The sequence below is a fragment of the Gopherus flavomarginatus genome, chromosome 2 (genome assembly GCF_025201925.1).
Source record: "Gopherus flavomarginatus isolate rGopFla2 chromosome 2, rGopFla2.mat.asm, whole genome shotgun sequence".
NCBI classification, from domain to species: Eukaryota; Metazoa; Chordata; order Testudines; family Testudinidae; genus Gopherus; species Gopherus flavomarginatus.
This window is the reverse complement of record NC_066618.1, coordinates 186,252,460-186,271,744: the sequence shown is the minus strand read 5'-3', so window position 1 is coordinate 186,271,744 and position 19,285 is coordinate 186,252,460. Positions and strand designations below refer to the sequence as shown.

Genomic DNA, 19,285 nt, shown 5'->3' with positions numbered 1-19,285 from the left:
CTTCATACAGATTATATGCCTTCCAATTGTTTGTCAACTGTGGGCATGAGCAAAAACGCTGTGTGTTGCTTGAGTGCTATTTTATGTAAAGGATTAAAAATAACAGAACAAAAACCTCTCAAACATGTTTCCTTTCTCCTATGCTGTTGCTTTCACCACCCCGCTCCTCATGGGTGGAAGTTGCACTACTTTAACTAGGAATAGTTGCTAGATAGAACATACTTTTTCTGCCCTTTGACTTACCCTAGAGCTTTGTCAAACACTTGGAAAATCGTTGCTTATTGTTTCAGCACCAGTACAAACTATCCTGTGGTCTAGGCACAGGCATTTTTGTCATCTACTCAGTGATGTGCTATCAACGTGTTCTGCCTCAGTTGCAGCACTGTAGATAAACTTTGCAAAAATTTTCCATGTGTCTCCAGGCTTCTGAGCCTCGTCACTGAGTTTGCCTCAAAGGAAGGTGCTGAAGGGTAGGGAAAAACTGTCAAGGAAGAGAATGGGGGAGATCAGAAATCTGAGAATTACATTATTTCATAGCGGGACAGTATGGCTAATTTGCAGGAGATGCACACATACAGCTCAGATGCTATCCTAAAGGGCATAGTAGAAGAATCTGAACAGGACAGACTGTTGACTGGGCTTGAGAGGAGGTAGCTATCATCTCAGCAGTGGAGGAGTACTGTTTCCAAGCCGTATTAAATTGACATTAAAAGACTGCTAATCCTTAATGTTTCCATGACTTTCTCAGAATGGAAAGAGGAGATAAGGATGACTTGGGAACAGTGTTGATGATAGTAATGTTGTGTTTTTTAGTTTTAGTTTTTCCTATAGCAGTTGTCCTTATTTATGGGCAGGTTTTGGTTAGTTTGCGAAACTTTTTCTGTTGATGGTTAATTCTGTCCTTTGACTAAATGTGATACTGAGGTTTTTTTTAAAATTTTTATTTTTGGATGGAAAGTTTATCGTTAATTTGACTGTCTTTATGCTAGAATTTAAAAGCTTTTGTATAGTCTTTATTTTTTTTCTTTGATTGAAGTTTCCCAGAAAGTAATGAATCATTCTCCTGATGGTCTTGCAGTTTCTAAAACTAATATACACAGTGTAAAATGCAAATGACCGTCTTTACTAAATTACTAGAGGATGCCACTCTGTGGACCCATCTGGAGCTTTTTACTTTAGATCAATCACATTTCATCTGTTTGAGTTGACAGAAACATGTTTGTGATGCTTATGGAGATAAGAATCTCAATTTTCCTCAGTTTTTCCTCCTGGTTTTCCCCTTGTTTTTGTTTACTAATGTAGAAAAATGCATTATTAATAGTAATACTTAGCTTATGTAATATTTTGAAAGTGTTGTACCAATGTTTAAAAACTCTGCACTACACTTATATAAAACTGGCTGGGAATTTTTTTGTTGTCAAAAGTGCTGATTCATCAAAACCAAAACTTTTTGTGGAAACTCAGTTTTGACTAAAGTTCACTGGGAAGGTTTCTGAGTGGATGAAATTTCAGGGAGGGTGGGGAGAGAGAGAGATTGGGAGGCATGCCCTCAGAGTAGCTGGGTATTGTTAGGTCTCCTGTATTCCAGGTGAATGCCCTATGTTCAAGTCCCTGCTCTGAATCAGGCAGAGCTAGGGCTTGAACTTGTGAGGTGGCAACTGAACCCAAAATGGAGGCCAAAAGTAGCTGTGGGGAAGGTTAGTGTGAACACCAAAATGTGATCCACTTAATTAATAATCTTTGCAGTCCTAGCATCTTAGTCAGAACTTGGGCACTTCAAAAATGGGAACACTGACTGTTCTGTTCTGTTTTTGTATCTCCACTACTGAGGATTTTGAGAAAATGGAGTGTCCCACCTGAACAGAATTTAGTATTATATAAGTAGTAAAGAAATGTTGAACGCAGTCTGCCAAAAATTTTCCTAACTGTTTCCTGTGTTTCCCTCTTCCCTCCCCACCATCCCACACACACGGACTCCAGGAGGCTGTGAGCTAGATTTGGCCTGCTTTTTCCAGCTGATAAATGAAATGGGCGGCATGCAGCAAGTGACTGACCTAAAGAAATGGAACAAGCTGGCAGATATGCTACGCATCCCCAGAACTGCACAGGACAGGCTAGCAAAGCTGCAAGAAGCCTACTGCCAGTACTTGCTCTCCTATGACTCCCTCTCCTCTGAGGAGCACAAGAAACTAGAGAAGGAAGTCCTGCTGGAAAAGGAGATCTTAGAGAAGAGGAAAGGCCCTTTGGAGGGACACTCCGAAAACGCCTATAAGTTCCATTCCTTGCCCCGGTTCGAGCCCAAAAATGGACTCATCAATGGTGTGGTTCACAAAAACGGCTTCCGTAACAAGTTGAAAGAAGTTGATATCCCATTGAAAACGGGCAGGCGGCGACTCTTTGCTCAGGAAAAGGAGATCGAGAAGGAGGAGGAGGAGAAGGGAGTTCTTAGCGACTTACACAAGTGTATATACAAGGTAGTAAAGACCACTTCTGCTGATTTTCTTCTGTGAAAGCATTGAAGCAGATGTTCTCTGTGCTGCACTGTGGTAAGACCCAGCTGGAGTCAGTCAGTAGGCCACAGGGTTGTTCCAGCGTCAGTGGCTGGACTATTAATTGCTGCAGGCAGTTTGATGAGGGGGTATTAACTCCATCCTGATCTTTCTGGGGCTTGACAAACTAGAAAACGTTATTTTTGTGCTACATAGAACACTAGTCCCTCTCCATCTACAGAGTTGACCCTTTTTATAAGAAATACACTAAGCAATTATCCTAGCAGACACATTTGTTTTCATTTTTTAGTGACATTTAAAGTAACGTTCCACTCTCTCACGCCTGTTTCTTGCCAGTTGCTCAATGAGCAGAGTACTGTTCCCCTGATAGAGCCATCAAAACTAATGTCACTAAAAATACACAAGATTTAGAAAGTGCGAACTGACATGCAAACGATATTTTCAACTGTGATGCCAAATTTTGCTAAGCACAAATAGTCACAATGCTTGTTCCCCCAGACTTTAAACACATCCGTTTACAAAGGATTGTTGTCTCTTTCATTGTATTTTATTGGCAGCCTCCCACTATTGAGCAAGAATTGGCATCATAACTTGCAGTGTACTTTTTAGTTAAATTGAATTGTTTAGCAGTGCTGAGAGGGAGAAATATACAGTACTTACTGTCTGTGGCCAGTAAGCTGCTATACCACTCTTCCCTCCCCAGTATCACTCCTGTCACTATGAAATGAAAACAAGTAGCATTCCAAGTGTTGCTGTCCAAAGTAGTTTTTGTTGAGCTATTTAGAGACTGACTAAGCTCATGAATTGCTTCTAAGAAAGTTCATTCACATTTCTTCTGCCCAGCAATGAATTAGAATTTGTCAGCTGAAGAGTTTTCTGTTCTGGGACTCCCTTCTCACTCCCGTGTTAAAACAAACCGTTAATGATGTTTCTGTCACATTAAAAAGATACAAGCCTTATCGAATGGCAGCTACATTAATGTGCATAGTTAAAAGGCCTTTCTTTGTACTTAATATCTTGAATTTAATAACAAATGAAACATGACTAGAACATACTGAGATGCACATACAACCTTAACAAAAGGCAGAAAACACCACCTCACTGCTTACCACTATAAAGTCCCCAAATTATATTTTAGAGGGAGATGAGAGATCATACACATAAAGAGTGAGTCTGTGCAGAGAAATATCCTAATCAGCTGTTAGAATTAAGAGAGTTCAGGAATGAACACTCTAATAATGAGCCTGAACCTGCTAAGTTCTGAATGCCTCCTGCAAAGTGCTAAACGCTCTTAAACTCTCATTGATGCACTTTCAACACCTTGTGGTAGTCTCTCAGGACTTCACAATATCAGACCCAGTATAGAATCATAGAAATGTAGGACTGGAAGGAACTTTGAGAAGGCATTATATCCTGCCCCCGGCACTGTGGCATGACCAAGTACAGGTCTAATGAAATTTTAATAAATGTACTTTTAAAATGTACATATGCTTTAGCACGTAAACTATTTAAATATTAGTGAACTTGGCTGACATGATTCATGCTGCCCCCATCTACCAAAGGCAGCCAAGATACAAGAACCAAACCAGACAGGAAGTCTTGAATAACAGGGTGGTACGATAGATAACATTGCAACATGATTTCTGCTTACAACCAAACTTGCAATCCTCCTTAAAACCACACATACAGTCAGACTCAAACCTGTTTGAAAATTGGTATGGGCCAGGGTAGAATATATAGTACACATTTGAGAATGTTTGCTCTAGGGGTTCCAGAGACACAGCCCCCCAAAATATGACCACCTAGCCTTAAACTCTGGTTCTGTTACTAAAATCACAACGTTTTATACTTTTCTGTACGGAGGTAGGGGAAAAACATGCAGTGAGAACTGGTGTCTCGCATCAAGAACAAGCTCTGAAAACTAACTCATTTTTGGTTTTAAGATTATATTTTGTTCTTGACTTTGCAGAATGAACAGCTGCCCTGCTGTGAGTCAAGTGTGGCTCTCAGCCATAGTGTGCAGATGCCTTAGCTGAGCTGTACTATTTATGGATTAGAGCTGAGGTTGTGTGGTTTCATTATGAATGAAACAGCACTTTAACTGCAGATTCCCTGGCTTGCATAAATATGTTTGTTGGTGGGAGAGTGGCATTTCTTGTCACACTAACATTCTTTTGGGGGTATGTGAGAAGACCGTAAGTGAATATTTCCTAATATTTGAGTTTTTAAATCTTATGTTCCAGAAGGGAATAGGGATAGGAAGGTCCTATTGTGTGACAGCAACCTTAGCTCTGCTTTGAGAGAGGTTTTTGTAAATTAATAGATTTAGGGCCAGAAAAGACCATTGTGCTCATCTATCCTTGCCTACGTTACACAGGTCATAGAATTTCACCCAGTAATTCCTGCATCAAGTCTAATATCTTGTGGTTGTATTGGGGCATATTTTTAAGAAGAGACCACTCGTTTTCAAGTATGGTTCTCACCAATGACATATAAAGAAGTAATAAAATATTTTGATAAAATACTTGAATAGTCATTGGGCCAGAGAGAGAGAGAGTGTGTGTGAGTGTGACTCTGTGGCCTGGTGGCTTGAGAGGTGGGAGAACCCAAGGTTCAAGTCCCTGCTCTAATGACTATTTATACAAAGTGAAACTGCTTCAGCAGGAGATATTGATACCCCCATCCCAGAAGAGCCAACAGACTGGTGGTTAGAGCACTCACCTGAGAGGGAGAGACTGGATTCCAGTCCCTGCTCTAGAGCTGGGATTCAAACCTGAGTTTTCCACACCACTACTATCTCTTCCTTCACATGCCTAACTCCCCTGGCGAGTCTAGCAGGAAAAAATCTGGGTTTGGATGTTTTGTTTGGATAATGACAAAACAATTAGATTAAACCAAAACAATTCACTAAAAATGGCACAAACTCACAAAATGTTTGGTTGACCTGAATTTGGGTTTTTCAGCCAAAAAAAAAAGAAGTCTGAAAAATTTCATCTAGCTGTAGTCTGGGCACTCCTGACTTGAGTTAATGTTCAGGACTCCTATTAAGGAGAGAAAAGGGAAAGTATATGAGCTAAGATCGAGTGTAAGTAGTCTCTTGGCCTATCCAAGGCCGTGATCAAGTGTCTTGACGTTTTTGGTCTTTTGGCCTCAAGATGAAAACCTTGTCTGTGTCTCTTGGACCTTGAAGTAAAAATATTAATGAAGTATCACAATAGAATTTTTCCATTCAGCTGTTCTTCTGTTAGGCTCCTCACTGCTTCAAAGCTTCTGCTTAATACTTCTAAGTTCCTAGAGGATCCTTTAGTACACCTCTACCTCGATATAACACTGTCCTCGGGAGCCAAAAAATCTTACCGCGTTATAAGTGAAACCGCGTTATATTGAACTTGCTTTGATCCACCGGAGTGCGCAGTCCCTCCCCCGCTCCCCCCCCCCGAGCACTGCTTTACCACGTTATATCCAAATTCATGTTATATCAGTTGCGTTATATCGAGGTAGTGGTGTATTCACTGTTCAGATCTTCTCAGGGGCCTCAAAAGGAGTTTTGCACTTCAGTAATAATTTTGTATTGTGAGTCTATTTTCAGCCAGCTCCATTTTAGAGTGCAAAGCCTTAAAATATTTTCTCTTAATGATCCTCAAGAAAAAACTTTCATGTAGAAAGCTCATCAGCCTGTATATGTTTTGTGACTTTTGGGCCGAGGAGGAAGGATGTGAAATTTTTGATGGAAGTTCTTGATTTTCTCAATCTTTTAAATGATTCTGTCCGCTATTGTATGCAGGTTTCTTCCGTATGATAGCGCAACCGCCTATCTCAGAATTTGGAGGACATAGTTGATTTTGGAGGATCAGTCCTGAACCCTATTCTGTTTTATATGACAAAGTAGCAGGCAAACAATCTTAAACTTGAAAAGCTTCTATAGAGCATTTGTTAGCAGCTAGTCCTCGGGGAAATATATGTACAAGTTTGAAGACTGTTTGTAGGAGCAGAACAATTTGAGGACTTGTTTTAAAAGCCTGCCACAATAAAAGATTCACAAGGGCAGTAAAAGATGAAGGAAATTGCTCATTGTATCACAGGGCATCCAATTCTGAAGTTTGAGAGTCGGGGGCCCTGGGCATTTTACAGATTTCTTGTAGTAGCTAATTGCCCTGCATTCAGTTTAAAACAAAACAAAAACGAAGTGTTAGGACCCTAGATATTTTAGCAACAGACTTAGTCTCTTATAGGGAAAAAAAAACTGCTATGTAATTGTTCCTAGTTTACTCTTGGGGGTAGAGTTTGTGCTCAAACTAAGCAGAAATACAGTCTTAGCAATTTAGCAGATCCTGTTTCAACATTTAAAAACAAAATAATCCAACTGATTAAATGGTCATTTACCAGAAGTTTAGATCCCGGGGTGGTGGATCTTAGGTTTTCCTTTATTTTTTGAGAGGAAGAGGATTGGCAAATGTGAAGGAAGGTATTTTGGTATCAGAGGAAAGAGAGGTAGATATGGGGACAAGGGATAAACTTCATGTTTGTAAAGCAGAAATTCCCCCTTCAAGTCTTGTACTTGGCCTGGCCTATTATAATTGGTACACATCACCATGACCAGACCAAAATATTGCAAGGTTTGCTGGCTAAGTGGCTGCCTTCCTTCACGTCTCTTAGCTTTTTAAGGTTATTTTCTTAGTCTAGTATCAGAGGGGTAGCCATGTTAGTCTGGATCTGTAAAAGCAGCAAAGAGTCCTGTGGCACCTTATAGACTTAGGCCACGTCCAGACTAGGGGAGGAAAATCGATCTTAGATACGCAACTTCAGCTACGTGAATAACGTAGCTGAAGTCGAATTTCTAAGATCGAGTTACTCACCCGTCCAGACGGCACGGGATCGATATCCGCGGCTCTCCGTGTCGATTCCGGAACTCCGTTCGGGTTGATGGAGTTCCGGAATCGATGTAAGCGCGCTCAGGGATCGATACATCGCGTCCAGACTAGACGCGATATATCGATCCCCGAGCAATCGATTTTAACCCGCTGATACAGCGGGTTAGTCTGGACGTGAGCTAACAGACGTATTGGAGCGTGAGCTTTTGTGGGTGAATACCCACTTCGTCAGATGCATGATTAGTTTAGAGTGATGGAAGAACTTGAAGCACCCAAATATAGGCTGCATTTTCACCAAAGGGTATAGGAAGGTTCCAATATCCCCAAGCCTTAAAGGGAGGGCATGTTACCTGTCTCCACACGGTCTCTTTTCCTGTAAGCCTTTAACTTGGTCTCAGTTAATACTAACATAAAAACGCTTCTAAGGCTTATTTTACACATTTCCAAATTTGGATCATACACTGAGAACTTGACCTCCATATTTTACTAAGAACTTTGGCAGTCTGGTTGCAGATGTATGAAGCGCTGGTGCTATGTCTTCCTATGGATCTCTATTAGGTTGAAAATGTGTTTATTATTATATGCGTGTGTGAACATCTAATAATAATAATATACACACGAAAAAATATTGAAAAGTTTGCTCTATAGAAACAGAATAAGACAGTTCCTTGTCCCACCCAGCTTACAATCTAAAGGACATCATGCAGACAAAATAGTGGACGAAGAAAGCAAAACATTTTACTATTTTGCTTTTGTAACCTCGCACCCCCACCACCCCATAGCAATCGCTGGTCTTAATAATATTGTTATTGAACCACGCCTATTTGCCTTGTTGTTGTTGTTGTTATACATGCAATTACTGAATATAAAGTATAACATAGCTTCAGCTCATCCTTTTTGTGTCCACCTGTAATGCATGTTCTATCCTGAACAGCATGTATTGGCACAGAAAAATAGGTTAAATAAGTTTAGGAAAAGTGTTTTAACAACTGAGACCTTAAAAATGGAAACTGACTGGGTGCAAGTTTTAAAATATCATCTGCATAGGCTCACTTGCTGTATCAGCTGCTGCTTGCCATTATAAAAGCTGGAATCCTCTACTGCTTTTAATGGCATTTGAGATACTTGCTCCTGGAAGAAATGTATATTATATCAGTGGACTGCGTGGTACCTATTCTTAGAGAACGTTCTGTCCTTTCCCCTCTCCGGGTCCTGGGTTGTGCAAGGTAAGGTTTGCACAGTAAATAACACTGGGGGGGGGGGGGGGAAGGAGCCATTTTTATTTTCAATTTAATTGTACTCTCTTGATTCACAGGGTAGGTCTGTTTCTTTAACAACCTTTTACCGGACGGCAAGAAACATCATGAACATGTGCTTCAGCAAGGAGCCTTCGGTAGCTGAAATAGAGGTGAGGGGTAACAGAGCACCTAGGGATGGGAAATCTTTCCATATGGAGGATTTAGGGATGGCTCTGCAAAGTTAAATCGCAAAGTGGCACAGTAAACTGTTTGAAGATGTCTGATGCAGGAAGAGAATCAAGATGTTATCTCTGCTCTTCCCTCTGACATTATTTAATATTGTCAATAAAGGCACTGACAAGTTAAAGACAGGCAGAAGAGTTGGCTGGTCTTGTGGTTGAAGCACCAGCATGGGAGTCAGGGGATAGTAGTTCTGTTTTTGTCTCTGCGAAAGTCTTCCTGTGTGAGTTTGCACAAGTCATTTCACCACTCTCTCAGTTTCCCCGTCTGTAAAATGGAAATAAACAGTCTCCAAAAGGGATGTTAAGTCTTAATTCATTGTTATTTGTAAAGTTCTGTATATCCATCTCTAAGAGGAGATGTTTTGTTGGAGCAACACTGAGAGTATCAGTGCAGTGTAACCTTCTGTTGATCGGTGAACATTTAAAGGAATTTTCTCACTCTGTTCATTGGACTAAACATTTACTACTGCCTTCTTCTGCTATAGCAAGAGTACTGGAGGTTAGTGGAACAGAAGGATTGCCATGTAGCAGTGCACTGTGGGAAAGTGGATACCAACACACATGGGAGCGGCTTTCCTGTGGGAAAATCTGAACCATTCTCAAGGTAAAGTTAGATAAATAACCTGGATTTTTATAGCATTTTGCCTGTTATGCTACAGCTATTCTGTTCAGTACAGAAGCCGTATAAGAACAATATCCTCAAATGTTTGAGATATGGAGCAACTATAAGACCAGTTTTTTTTTAATGTTGACCCATAACAATGTGTGTATCCCTTCATTCAATAGGCATGGGTGGAACCTTACAGTCCTTCCTAATAATACAGGATCCATCCTGCGACATCTTGGTGCTGTGCCTGGTAAGCAGATTTTTCCCCTCGGTGTTCTGTGTGGTATTCGGAGTCAACAATTTTGGCATTGTCTGGAGTGGCCAGAATCAATTTTGTTTTGTTTTTTGTTCTGTGCAATTTTTACTGGAGAAAGCCATGTGTACCCACTGTTTACAATTACAGAGGTGTAAGTGGCATTGTACATTTTAATAATTGGGATTGTCATGGCTACGGGGTGAACTTTGCCTTAGACACCATTCAGTCCCTCTCAAGTGCCCCCCTTACATGGTAAGCCTGGCTTCCTGCACCCTACTCTGGGTGGAATCATGCAGCCCACCCACTCTTAGATTGGCTCTCTGGGCTGCAGCCCCTTGGTTTCCAACCATGTTAACAACACAGGCCCAATTTGGTTTTGACATGTGTGAGTTTCTCTTGGGGAGCCTGTCACAGCATATGTTTGCAGTGATACAGAAACAGCGTCCGCAAAACAAAGTATTATTTATTCATTCCTCAAAGGTACAAAGCATGTAGAGCAAAGAGTAAAACAATAAAAGGCCTAAACTTATGCCTTACATAAGCAGGCAAGGAAAGCTTAAGTACCTCTCAGCCCTGCTAATTCCCTCTGTGGCAGGGAGAAGCACACTGCCCTGTTGCAGCATGTTCCCCTCTGTGTGCCTCAGTCTGTCAGCTTTCCCCGACATACCTTGAGCGACCTCTCTTGGCTCAGCAATCCCCCTCCCTCACCCCTTTTCTAGGGTCTTTGAGATTTAGGACTCTCTAGGATTCCAGTCTTTTCGCCTTAGGAAGAGCAACTCATTCCAGCCAGGAGGGAGCTAGACAAGGGATATTCTGCTTTTGCCCTTCAGAGCCTTCTCTTTGCCATTGTTTTGCTTCTTGGTTGGTTTCCCCTTTACAACTGCCTTTGATTTAACTCCTGGCCTTCAGGCAGGATAATGTCACCCAGATAAACTGGGGGGCATATGATACCTATAAAAAACAATGCCAATCTGTCCCAGTTCTCCACAGGATACCAAACAAGCCTCCGCTTGTTGCAGCATTTATAACCATGTTGGGTGGAGACATGATTTCCAATTTATCCTCAATCTGTTCTGTGGACACGGGCACTTTTCCTAGACCTAGAAAGGCGCTGATTTGTTTTTTAACCCATATGGATGGACATTGCCCTGGAATATTGTGTTTCAAGGCGCAAAATGTGATCTGTAGGTTCAGAATTGATGAACAGTTGGGGCCATATAGCTGTGGGCACTTATTTCTTGTAATGTCCCTTTTAGTTATTGTACATCTGTCAACATTTTGCCCAGGGTAATGAATGATTGAGATATTGCTTCTGTATTTATAGAATCTAGAACACAATGCCAGGCAAAATAGTGACAAAATTTACTGTGAATATTCATTTGGACTTCATTCAAGTTTTAGTGGTTTAAAAAAAAAAAGTTCACTGAAAGCCGAATTCGCAATCACGTGTACAAATATCAGTGCTGGAGTACTATCACAGTCAGAGAATAAATACAGTTTCAAGTGACTTATTTGACCAATCAAAACTAACCTTGAATTTTGGGTATTGTTTATCAATCCATAAAGTAGAAAATTAAAAGATATTTGAGTAACTAATGAATTCAATGCCATTGCAATCGCCTGTTAAATATTTTGAGCTGAAAGAGTCTAAATTTGTTTAATATATTATTATTTGTGAATTATTCACACTGCTGTGGTAGAGACAGAAAGTTCTTCAAGATGCATTGTCCATATATATTCCACTCTTGAGTACTGGGCACATGTGCGCCAAGTCTGGATTCTCTTGGCCAGCAGTGTCTGTTGAGGCTGTGCTTCCAATGGAGGACATAAAGGGTGGGTCAGCCCCAACTGCCTCTTGCTTCCTTCTTAACTCCTTTGGCTATGAATTGGAACTTAGTGTCCCAAGTCTCTTTGCTCTACTGTGAACTATGTAAATTGTTAGTTAGTGATTAGTTTTTAGTGTTAGTAATATATCATTTCCTTTCTCCCCTTTTTGCCTGCCTGTGATGGGAGGGGCAATCAGTCTGTCTGGGTATGGCTACACTGCACCGAGAGGTGTGATTTGGGGGGAGGGATAGCTCAGTGGTTTGAGCATTGGCCTGCTAAACCCAGGGCTGTGAGTTCAATCCCTGAGGGGGCCATTTAGGGAACTGGGGTAATCCGTCTGGGGATTGGTCCTGCTTTGATTCTATAATCTATGGTTGCAGCACGGGTTGGCATACCCATGCTAGCTTTACTCTTGCTGCACGGCTAAAAATAGCAATGAAGCTATGGCAACATAGATTGCAGCGTGGGCTAGCAACCCAAGTATGGTCCCCAGTGTGCTTGTACAGCTTATATTGCCACTGTTATTTTTAGCTGCTCTAGCTAGATTTAAGGTGATGGCTACGTGTGCTGCAGTCACACCTCAGATTGTAGTGTAAACATACACTGTGACTGAGCAATCCAGCCTTCAAAAACTGCCCTTTGTGCAAGGCTGCAATGCCCCTATTTGATGGGCACAGCAAATGAATATTGCCTCTGGTAAGGGGCACGTTACTGAGAGACATGCCATCTGTAGATCCTTTTCTAATAGAACCCAAAGAGCGAGGGAGTCTTCCTTAATAAAGACATTTCTTTTGGAGAAATCTGTGTTCCTTCTGAGGCTCCAGGATGCCCAGGGCAGAAACCTCTGAGCAGTCATCAGGTACTCATGGGGCTGAAGTTCCTGTTTTTAAAGATTAAATCTCCTGTTGGGTAAAATGTCAGGTGACAGGAAAGAGAGACCACAAGGTTCATAAAGAAAAGAGACAGATTCCTCCTCACCAGGTCCTTTACTTTAAGAGCAACAAATTGTTTCTGGTCTCAGAGGTAGGTCAAGTGTGACACAAGGCCCCAAAACGGTCCCACTGGCACCCATTCAGGCACAAGTCTTCATGCCTCAGGAATGTGTTTTGTCGTACTACATAAATGCCTGGTTCTGACTCCTCAGCACCAAGGCTTCTGGTTCTAGGGCAGTCTACTTAATTTGACTTCAGTGCTAACATATTCATTACCAAAATCCAATACGGCGTCAAAAGACCTATTGGTCTTCTTGATACCAAACTGCCCACTACCAGTGGTGGGGAGGGTGCCTCCTCCAAGAACCAACAGCTGCCCTGATACTGGTACTGCACACATCTACAGAACCAGCTAAAGCACATTCCATGGGGGCTTCCGCACAACAATTGTTACAGCTCCTGTTCTGGAGGGGTATGCATTTTCATACTCTGAAAGCACTAGGGGAGGTTTCACCAGGTTGTTCCTTGGTGTCTAGGTATTCAGGATAGTTCACACCTGAGAATGTCATGAGCTGCTTCCTATTACCACAGACACAGAAGTTCAAGAAGGGTTACTACTCTTTGATACCCTACCCCTTGAATAGCTGCCATTTTGCCTACCAGCACTGTTGGCCTTATAAGGCTCTGAGGAAAATGCATCATGCTGAAAGGCCTGCATCAGCATTCTAGGTGAGTGCTAGATCTCAACCACAGCTTTACAACGGGACATTACAACTAGGCCAACTGCTCCACTACCTGCAGAACAGACTGGTCAAGGCTCAGATGAGGAAACCCAGACAGAAAACCATCCTGCCTTGTTGGGATTCTGTGAGCAAATTTATAGACACATTTCCCCAAGACAACGTATATCATGGCTGAGTCAGCTCACGGCACATGTATCCCTACAGGAATCCCCTACATGCTGCAGATACAGCCTCTAGATCAGGGGTTCTCAGCCTTTTTCTTTGAGGCCCTTCTCAACACGCTAGAAAAACTCCAGGAACCAGCGGGGGGCCCTCTGGACCAAGGGTGGGACCCTGGGGCATAGGCATAGTTTGACTTCTATTTGTGGGGGGGAAGGCTGGCAGGGCTCGGTCCAACTCTGCACAGTGGGGTCCAGGGAGGGAGTCCCACCTCCAGCCCTTGACTCATCTCATCAGGACACCCTCCTGTCTGGGGCTGTGTGCGGTGGCTACTCTGAGGGCACTGCTGGGCCCGGAGCTGCCTGGGCAGCTCTGACTGGCTGCGTGAGCAGCCAAAGAAGGCTGGGAGCTGAGGAGCAGATGCAACCCCAGGCACCAGCAGCAGATGGGGGAATGCCACGGCTGCCCACTCCATGGCACCATCAGCCAGAGGAGCAGTTTCCCCTCATTGCCTGGCTATGTCTTCCTGCCTAGGATCTGGCCAGAGGGTGGGGGCTGAGGGAGAGGAGGAGGTGGGGGGGTGTGGACCTGCCCCCAGGACTGCCTCAATTGGGGTAAGGCACTGCAGCTTGGGAGACAACACTCTTGCGCCCTTCAACACTGCCCATGGGTTCAAGGTTTCTGCCTGAAGCCCCGCCGCTCCTGACTTCAGAGGGATGGGGGAGCTTGGGGTTTCAGCTGCACAATGCTCCTGGTTTCAGCCCCATGAGCGGTGCTGGGGCTTGTGGCTTCAGCCCATGCCGCTCCCGGCTGCAGGGTGGTTAGGCGGCTCAGGGTTTCAACCCCACGAGGGGTGTTGGGGCTCAGGGCTTCAGCCTTGTGCCACTTCCCGCTTCAGCCCCATGGGGGACACTGGGTTTCAGTGGTAGGACTCCACAGCCCCCCTGAAAGGGCTCATGGAGCCCCGTTGAGAACCGCTGCTCTAGATTATGGCCATCTCAATTGCTATGAGTAGATTCTCCTGGCTCCACAGTTAAGGGATCCCTAAAAAAGCTCAAATAACAATTGAGGATCTCCCCTTTGAGGAATTTGAACTTGTTAGTGTGAAAACAGATGAGATCTAAAGGCCTTGTGTGCCACACTGAGATTCTTAGAAGTCCACACTCCTGCCCCAAAGTGTAAGCAATGTAAATACTAACCACAACAGAGGCAATCCCTTTGCCCTCAATATAGGCACTTAGGCAACGTCTGAAATTTCCCAGAAGGAGGTCATCAGGATCCACACCACCCTCTCTGCTGATCAACCTCAGTTGACATGAAGGCAGCAGATTTGACTTCTTGATCTAAAGCAAACTCCTTGGCTCTTTCAATTATATCCTCTTCATTTGGGAATGATTTATTTCATCAGTGGGTTCTGGAGCACCAACAATATTGACCGCTGGGTCTTGGAAATTGTAGTTTATATGTTATTCTGTACAGTTCCAGCCCTCCCCAACCCGCCTTTCCCATCCCTATTCAGGGACCTCTCCATCTGAAAGCATGCTATATCAGAAGGTGCAGTTGCTTCTCAGTGTTGGAACAGTGGAAGAAATTCTTCAAGAACACAGGGGAAAGCTCAAATTCAGGATGGTGACTCTGGCCTCTTTAATTCCAAGCTTAGATCAAGATAACTGGTACATAGCTGTCGACTTCCTGGACACTTCCATATAGCTAACCCGCCTGCCCATAGACGATATCTCAGATTTCACGTTGGCAATTGTCACTACTAGCACAGGGCATCACCATTCGGCCTACCAACAGCACAAAGGGTATTCATAAAAGGGCTGGTGGCGACGGCCACTTACCTTAGGAGAGAGGGAGTCCAAGTTTTCCCATATTTTGATGATTAGCTCATTCATGGGAAGTTGTGCCAGCAAATAATAGACTCCATTTAACGGGCTCTGCAACTGTTCGCCTCTCTAGGCCTTAAAGTAAACAAAGAGAAGTTGATACTGACTCCAACACAAAAACCAGAATTCATAGCAGTCATGCTGGTCTCCCTAACAGTGATGGCTTGTCTACAACCAGAGAGTCCAAGTCATACTAGACGTATCTGCCGACCTGCACATTTACCACACAATATCAGTGAGAACTTTTTTGACACATGGCCCCTTCACCTTTGTAATTCGGCCTGCAAGGCTTCTGTTGCATGCAAGGGTGTTTGAGATCTGTACTATGCATCAGTCAAGCAAACATTACCTGTCCATCCTAATACATGTTCCACCAGAAGTGCTGTCATTAAATTGGTGGAAGGGGTCCTTCAAAGTCTGCAAAGGGACAGCCATTCTCCCTTCCACTACTATCAAAAAAATTGGTGACAGATTCCTTTACTTTAGCATGGAAAGCCCATTTAGGCGATCACCAAACAAAAGCTACATGGACTCCTCAGGAAGCAAGGCTCCACACAAATGTCCTGGAGCTAATAGCCATTTTATATAAACAAGCAGTGGGGTGTAAGGTCTACTCCTTCATGTTAAGAGGGTGCACATCTTTGGAACGTTTGGATCCATCATGAAAGTACTCTGAAGGCTGTTCATCTGCCTGGAATACAGAATGTGCTGGCAGATCACCTCAGTGAGCAGTTTTCAAACAACCTTTATAGACTGATAGATGATAACATAAGACAGCTCTCTCAAGTGTAGTCATCCCAGCATACACTTCATGGCCAGAACAGTGAAAAGGAAATGTCAAAATTTCAGTTTTGGAGGGAGACTTAAGTCAGGGGTCATTGCCTGATGCATTACTGATTTCATGGTCATCAGGCCTCCCGTAAGCTTACCCTCCAATTCCGTTCATCCCCAGCGCTTTCAGGAAGCTCAGATGGGACTCTGCAATAATGATCATGGTAGCTCCAGCGTGACCAAGACAGTTCTGATATCAGGCCTGAAGAATCGCTCCATTCAACCATCAATACGTGTAGCTCTCCAACCAGAGGTCATAATATGGAAGCATGGCCAAGTCCTTCATCCCATATTCCCTATACTTCACAGCATAAATGTTGGCTGACTGACTTCAGTAGAAAGAACTTGCTCATCTGCAGTACAGAGTGTCCCTGTCCACAGCAGAAAAGTCTTTACCAGATGTACTTATGCTGTGAAATGGAAGAGATTCATGATCTGGTCACACCAACACCAGTTAATACCATCTCAAGCAAAGATTCTAGGCAGACTGGACTATCTCTGAGCTTGTTAAGGGGTCGTCTAGCAACCGTCTCAGCTCTCCACTGTCCATTGCAAGCAGCTTCTACATTCTCACACCCCACAGTGGCCAGATTCTTATGAAAGTTAAAGAACCTCCCCCTCTTTGGGATCTAAATATTGTTCTCACAGGGTTAATAGGCTCACCTATTGGACTTTTCGCTATAAGTTCTTTCTCATCTTTCCATAAAAACCGCCTTCCTAGCAATAACATCAGCCAGACGAGAGGGGGAGATAGAAGCATTGATGTCAGGGCCCCCATATCTGATTTTTCATAAAGACTGGGTGTTATTGAGACTTCATCCTAAATTTTTCCGAAAGTAGTCTGCCTTTCATTTAAATCACATTATTCTCCTTCCTCTATTTTTCTCTCTCCAAAATACATTAAAATAAAGATGAGGTGAAGTTCCACACTCTAGATGTCGTAAGGGAGTTTTCATTCTCTATAGACAGAACTAAGCCATTTAGGGTATCCCCTAGATTTTTCATAACCTGTGGAGACAGGATTAAAGGACAAGCTATTTCAAACAAAGACTTTGATACAAACTTCTGTAGATTCGTAAATATAGCTCCATCAAGGAAGGTTGCTGCTCACTCAAGTACAGTGCAAGCAACCTCAGTTGCTTCTTTGAGAAACATTTCCCATCCTAGTCATTTGTAGGGCAGCTATTTGGGAGTTCAGTGTGTACGTTTACACAGCATTATTCTATAATGGAAGTGAGAATTTTGGCTGTCCAACACTCATTTTTCAGGTAGACTGCAACACCCATCTCTTGGGATCTAAGTCACTTCTTGTGAGTTATCAACAGTAGAATATCCATAGAAAAGCTGTTGACTTACTTATAGTAACTGCTTCTTTGAGATGTTTTCTCCATATATAATTTCACAACCTGTCCTTGTTCCCTGCTACTATAATGTCTGTTACTATCTGGATTCTGTGTTGATGAAGGAACTGAGGGGTGGGGTAGGGCTGCCCTCCCTGTTATGTGCTTGGTGGGAGGCACAAAGACGTTCAGGGTGCAAGGATGGCCCCAACAAACACCGCTGGCCAAGATAATTCAGACTTGAGTGCATTGGGTGCATGTGCACCAAGAGTAGACTATATATAGACAACATACCTGGAAGAACCACAGTTACTGTAATGTTAGTGACCGTTTAATTTAAAACTCCTGGGTCAACTCAATGGAGAAGCAGGCTTTTCAGCTGAAATGTGTTCCAAAAATGACATTCTAATCCATTCAAGTTTATTTTTAATTCCTGTATTTTAGGAGTGACAATTCCTTGGCTAAATATTGGCATGGTCTTTTCTACCTCATGCTGGTCTCGAGACCAAAATCACCTTCCATACATTGACTACTTACACACTGGTGCTGATTGCATTTGGTGAGTATCCCTGCAGTTTGTCCCATTACTTGGAGCCCCAATGGCTCTTGGTAAGAAGGTTGGAAGCTACTGCAGTATGGCTATTGCGTTTTGCCTGAATGAGTCCCATCAGGAAATGAAGTTTCTGTGATTACAAATTTAATGGGAAAGTCTATCAAATTTCATGACAAGTGGTGTATGATATAAACTAAGTGGAAAAACCTCTTCTAAAGGAAAAGGGTTTAATATTTCTTCCATTCTCAGTTTTAGGCTATTTAGCAGCAAACAATTTTTACTTTTTGTAGATTTCACTCTGCAGAATGTTTCTGAACACGTGGAATTCAAATGACAGCTAGTCAAGGCAGGATTTCCTTAGACTGATGTGTAGAGAGATTTGTTCAAGCCAGCTCTATAGTCTCATTTCTAAGATGACTGATCCCATCCTTCTGCTAAACTGTCCCCACTCTTCTACTTCACAAGGTATCTTGAGACTCTGTAAATACCAAACTACATACATATTTTTTATTTGTACCCAGTGATACCTGCCTTTGAAGCCACATCCTTGTAACATTTTGATGTGAATGGTTGCAAGCCTGTAACTTCTTGTAGCCACATTTTTGTGTTTTGTGGGCACCTGTTGAAAACAGGTTTAACACATGCTCACACATCTGCTTGGAGGTGGCTGCTACTCACTGTAGTTATTACACAATATTGGTCAGATTGTAATGGAAGTACAGGAGCTGATAGTGGAATCACTGGAATCAGATAGTGCCAGCATTTAATATGCTTATCTGTGTTATTCCTGTAATACTATGTTATCCTGAAAGGATCTTCTCTACAATAAGAACAGTATAAGCAGCTAAACTTGTAGACCTTGATTTAAACAAAAGTGTAATAAAATAATTAAGAAACCCCTTGTTTATAACATTTTGATGCATGGAGGTTGAATTATAATGGCTAATGATGCTTGGCATGTACCATAAATAGTACTTTAAAATGCTTTGTAAGATTTCAAGAAAACCAAACATACAGAGATGTTCAGTTACCCTCTTAATTGCTAATTAAAACTATTTAAACTCTTATCAGTATTAATGGTGCTAAACTTGAGCTGTGGTTATGTGCCGAGTTGTGTGAATACAGGTGAGTTTATGTCACAGCTAAATGTTCTTACCAGGATCTGGGTCCCATTGTCCTAAGAACGAACTTAGAATAAAGAGGCTGTCCATGCAATGAAGAGCTTACAGTCAGTCTAAGACAAGACAGATCCATAACTGGGGAAAGAGACAATATACAATTAGAGTA

General features: G+C 42.6%; 1 protein-coding gene across 2 annotated transcripts in view; it reads left to right on the top strand.

Annotated features, from left to right (window-relative positions):
* Positions 1–19,285, top strand: part of JARID2 (jumonji and AT-rich interaction domain containing 2) — a 344,692-nt gene that overhangs the window by 302,920 nt on the left and 22,487 nt on the right. For both annotated transcript variants that reach the window (XM_050941573.1, XM_050941574.1), the window contains 5 exons: positions 1,981–2,474; positions 8,697–8,789; positions 9,347–9,465; positions 9,648–9,718; positions 17,890–18,004. In XM_050941573.1, the coding sequence (XP_050797530.1) occupies positions 1,981–2,474; positions 8,697–8,789; positions 9,347–9,465; positions 9,648–9,718; positions 17,890–18,004 (892 nt within the window). The remainder of the gene's footprint in view (positions 1–1,980; positions 2,475–8,696; positions 8,790–9,346; positions 9,466–9,647; positions 9,719–17,889; positions 18,005–19,285) is intronic.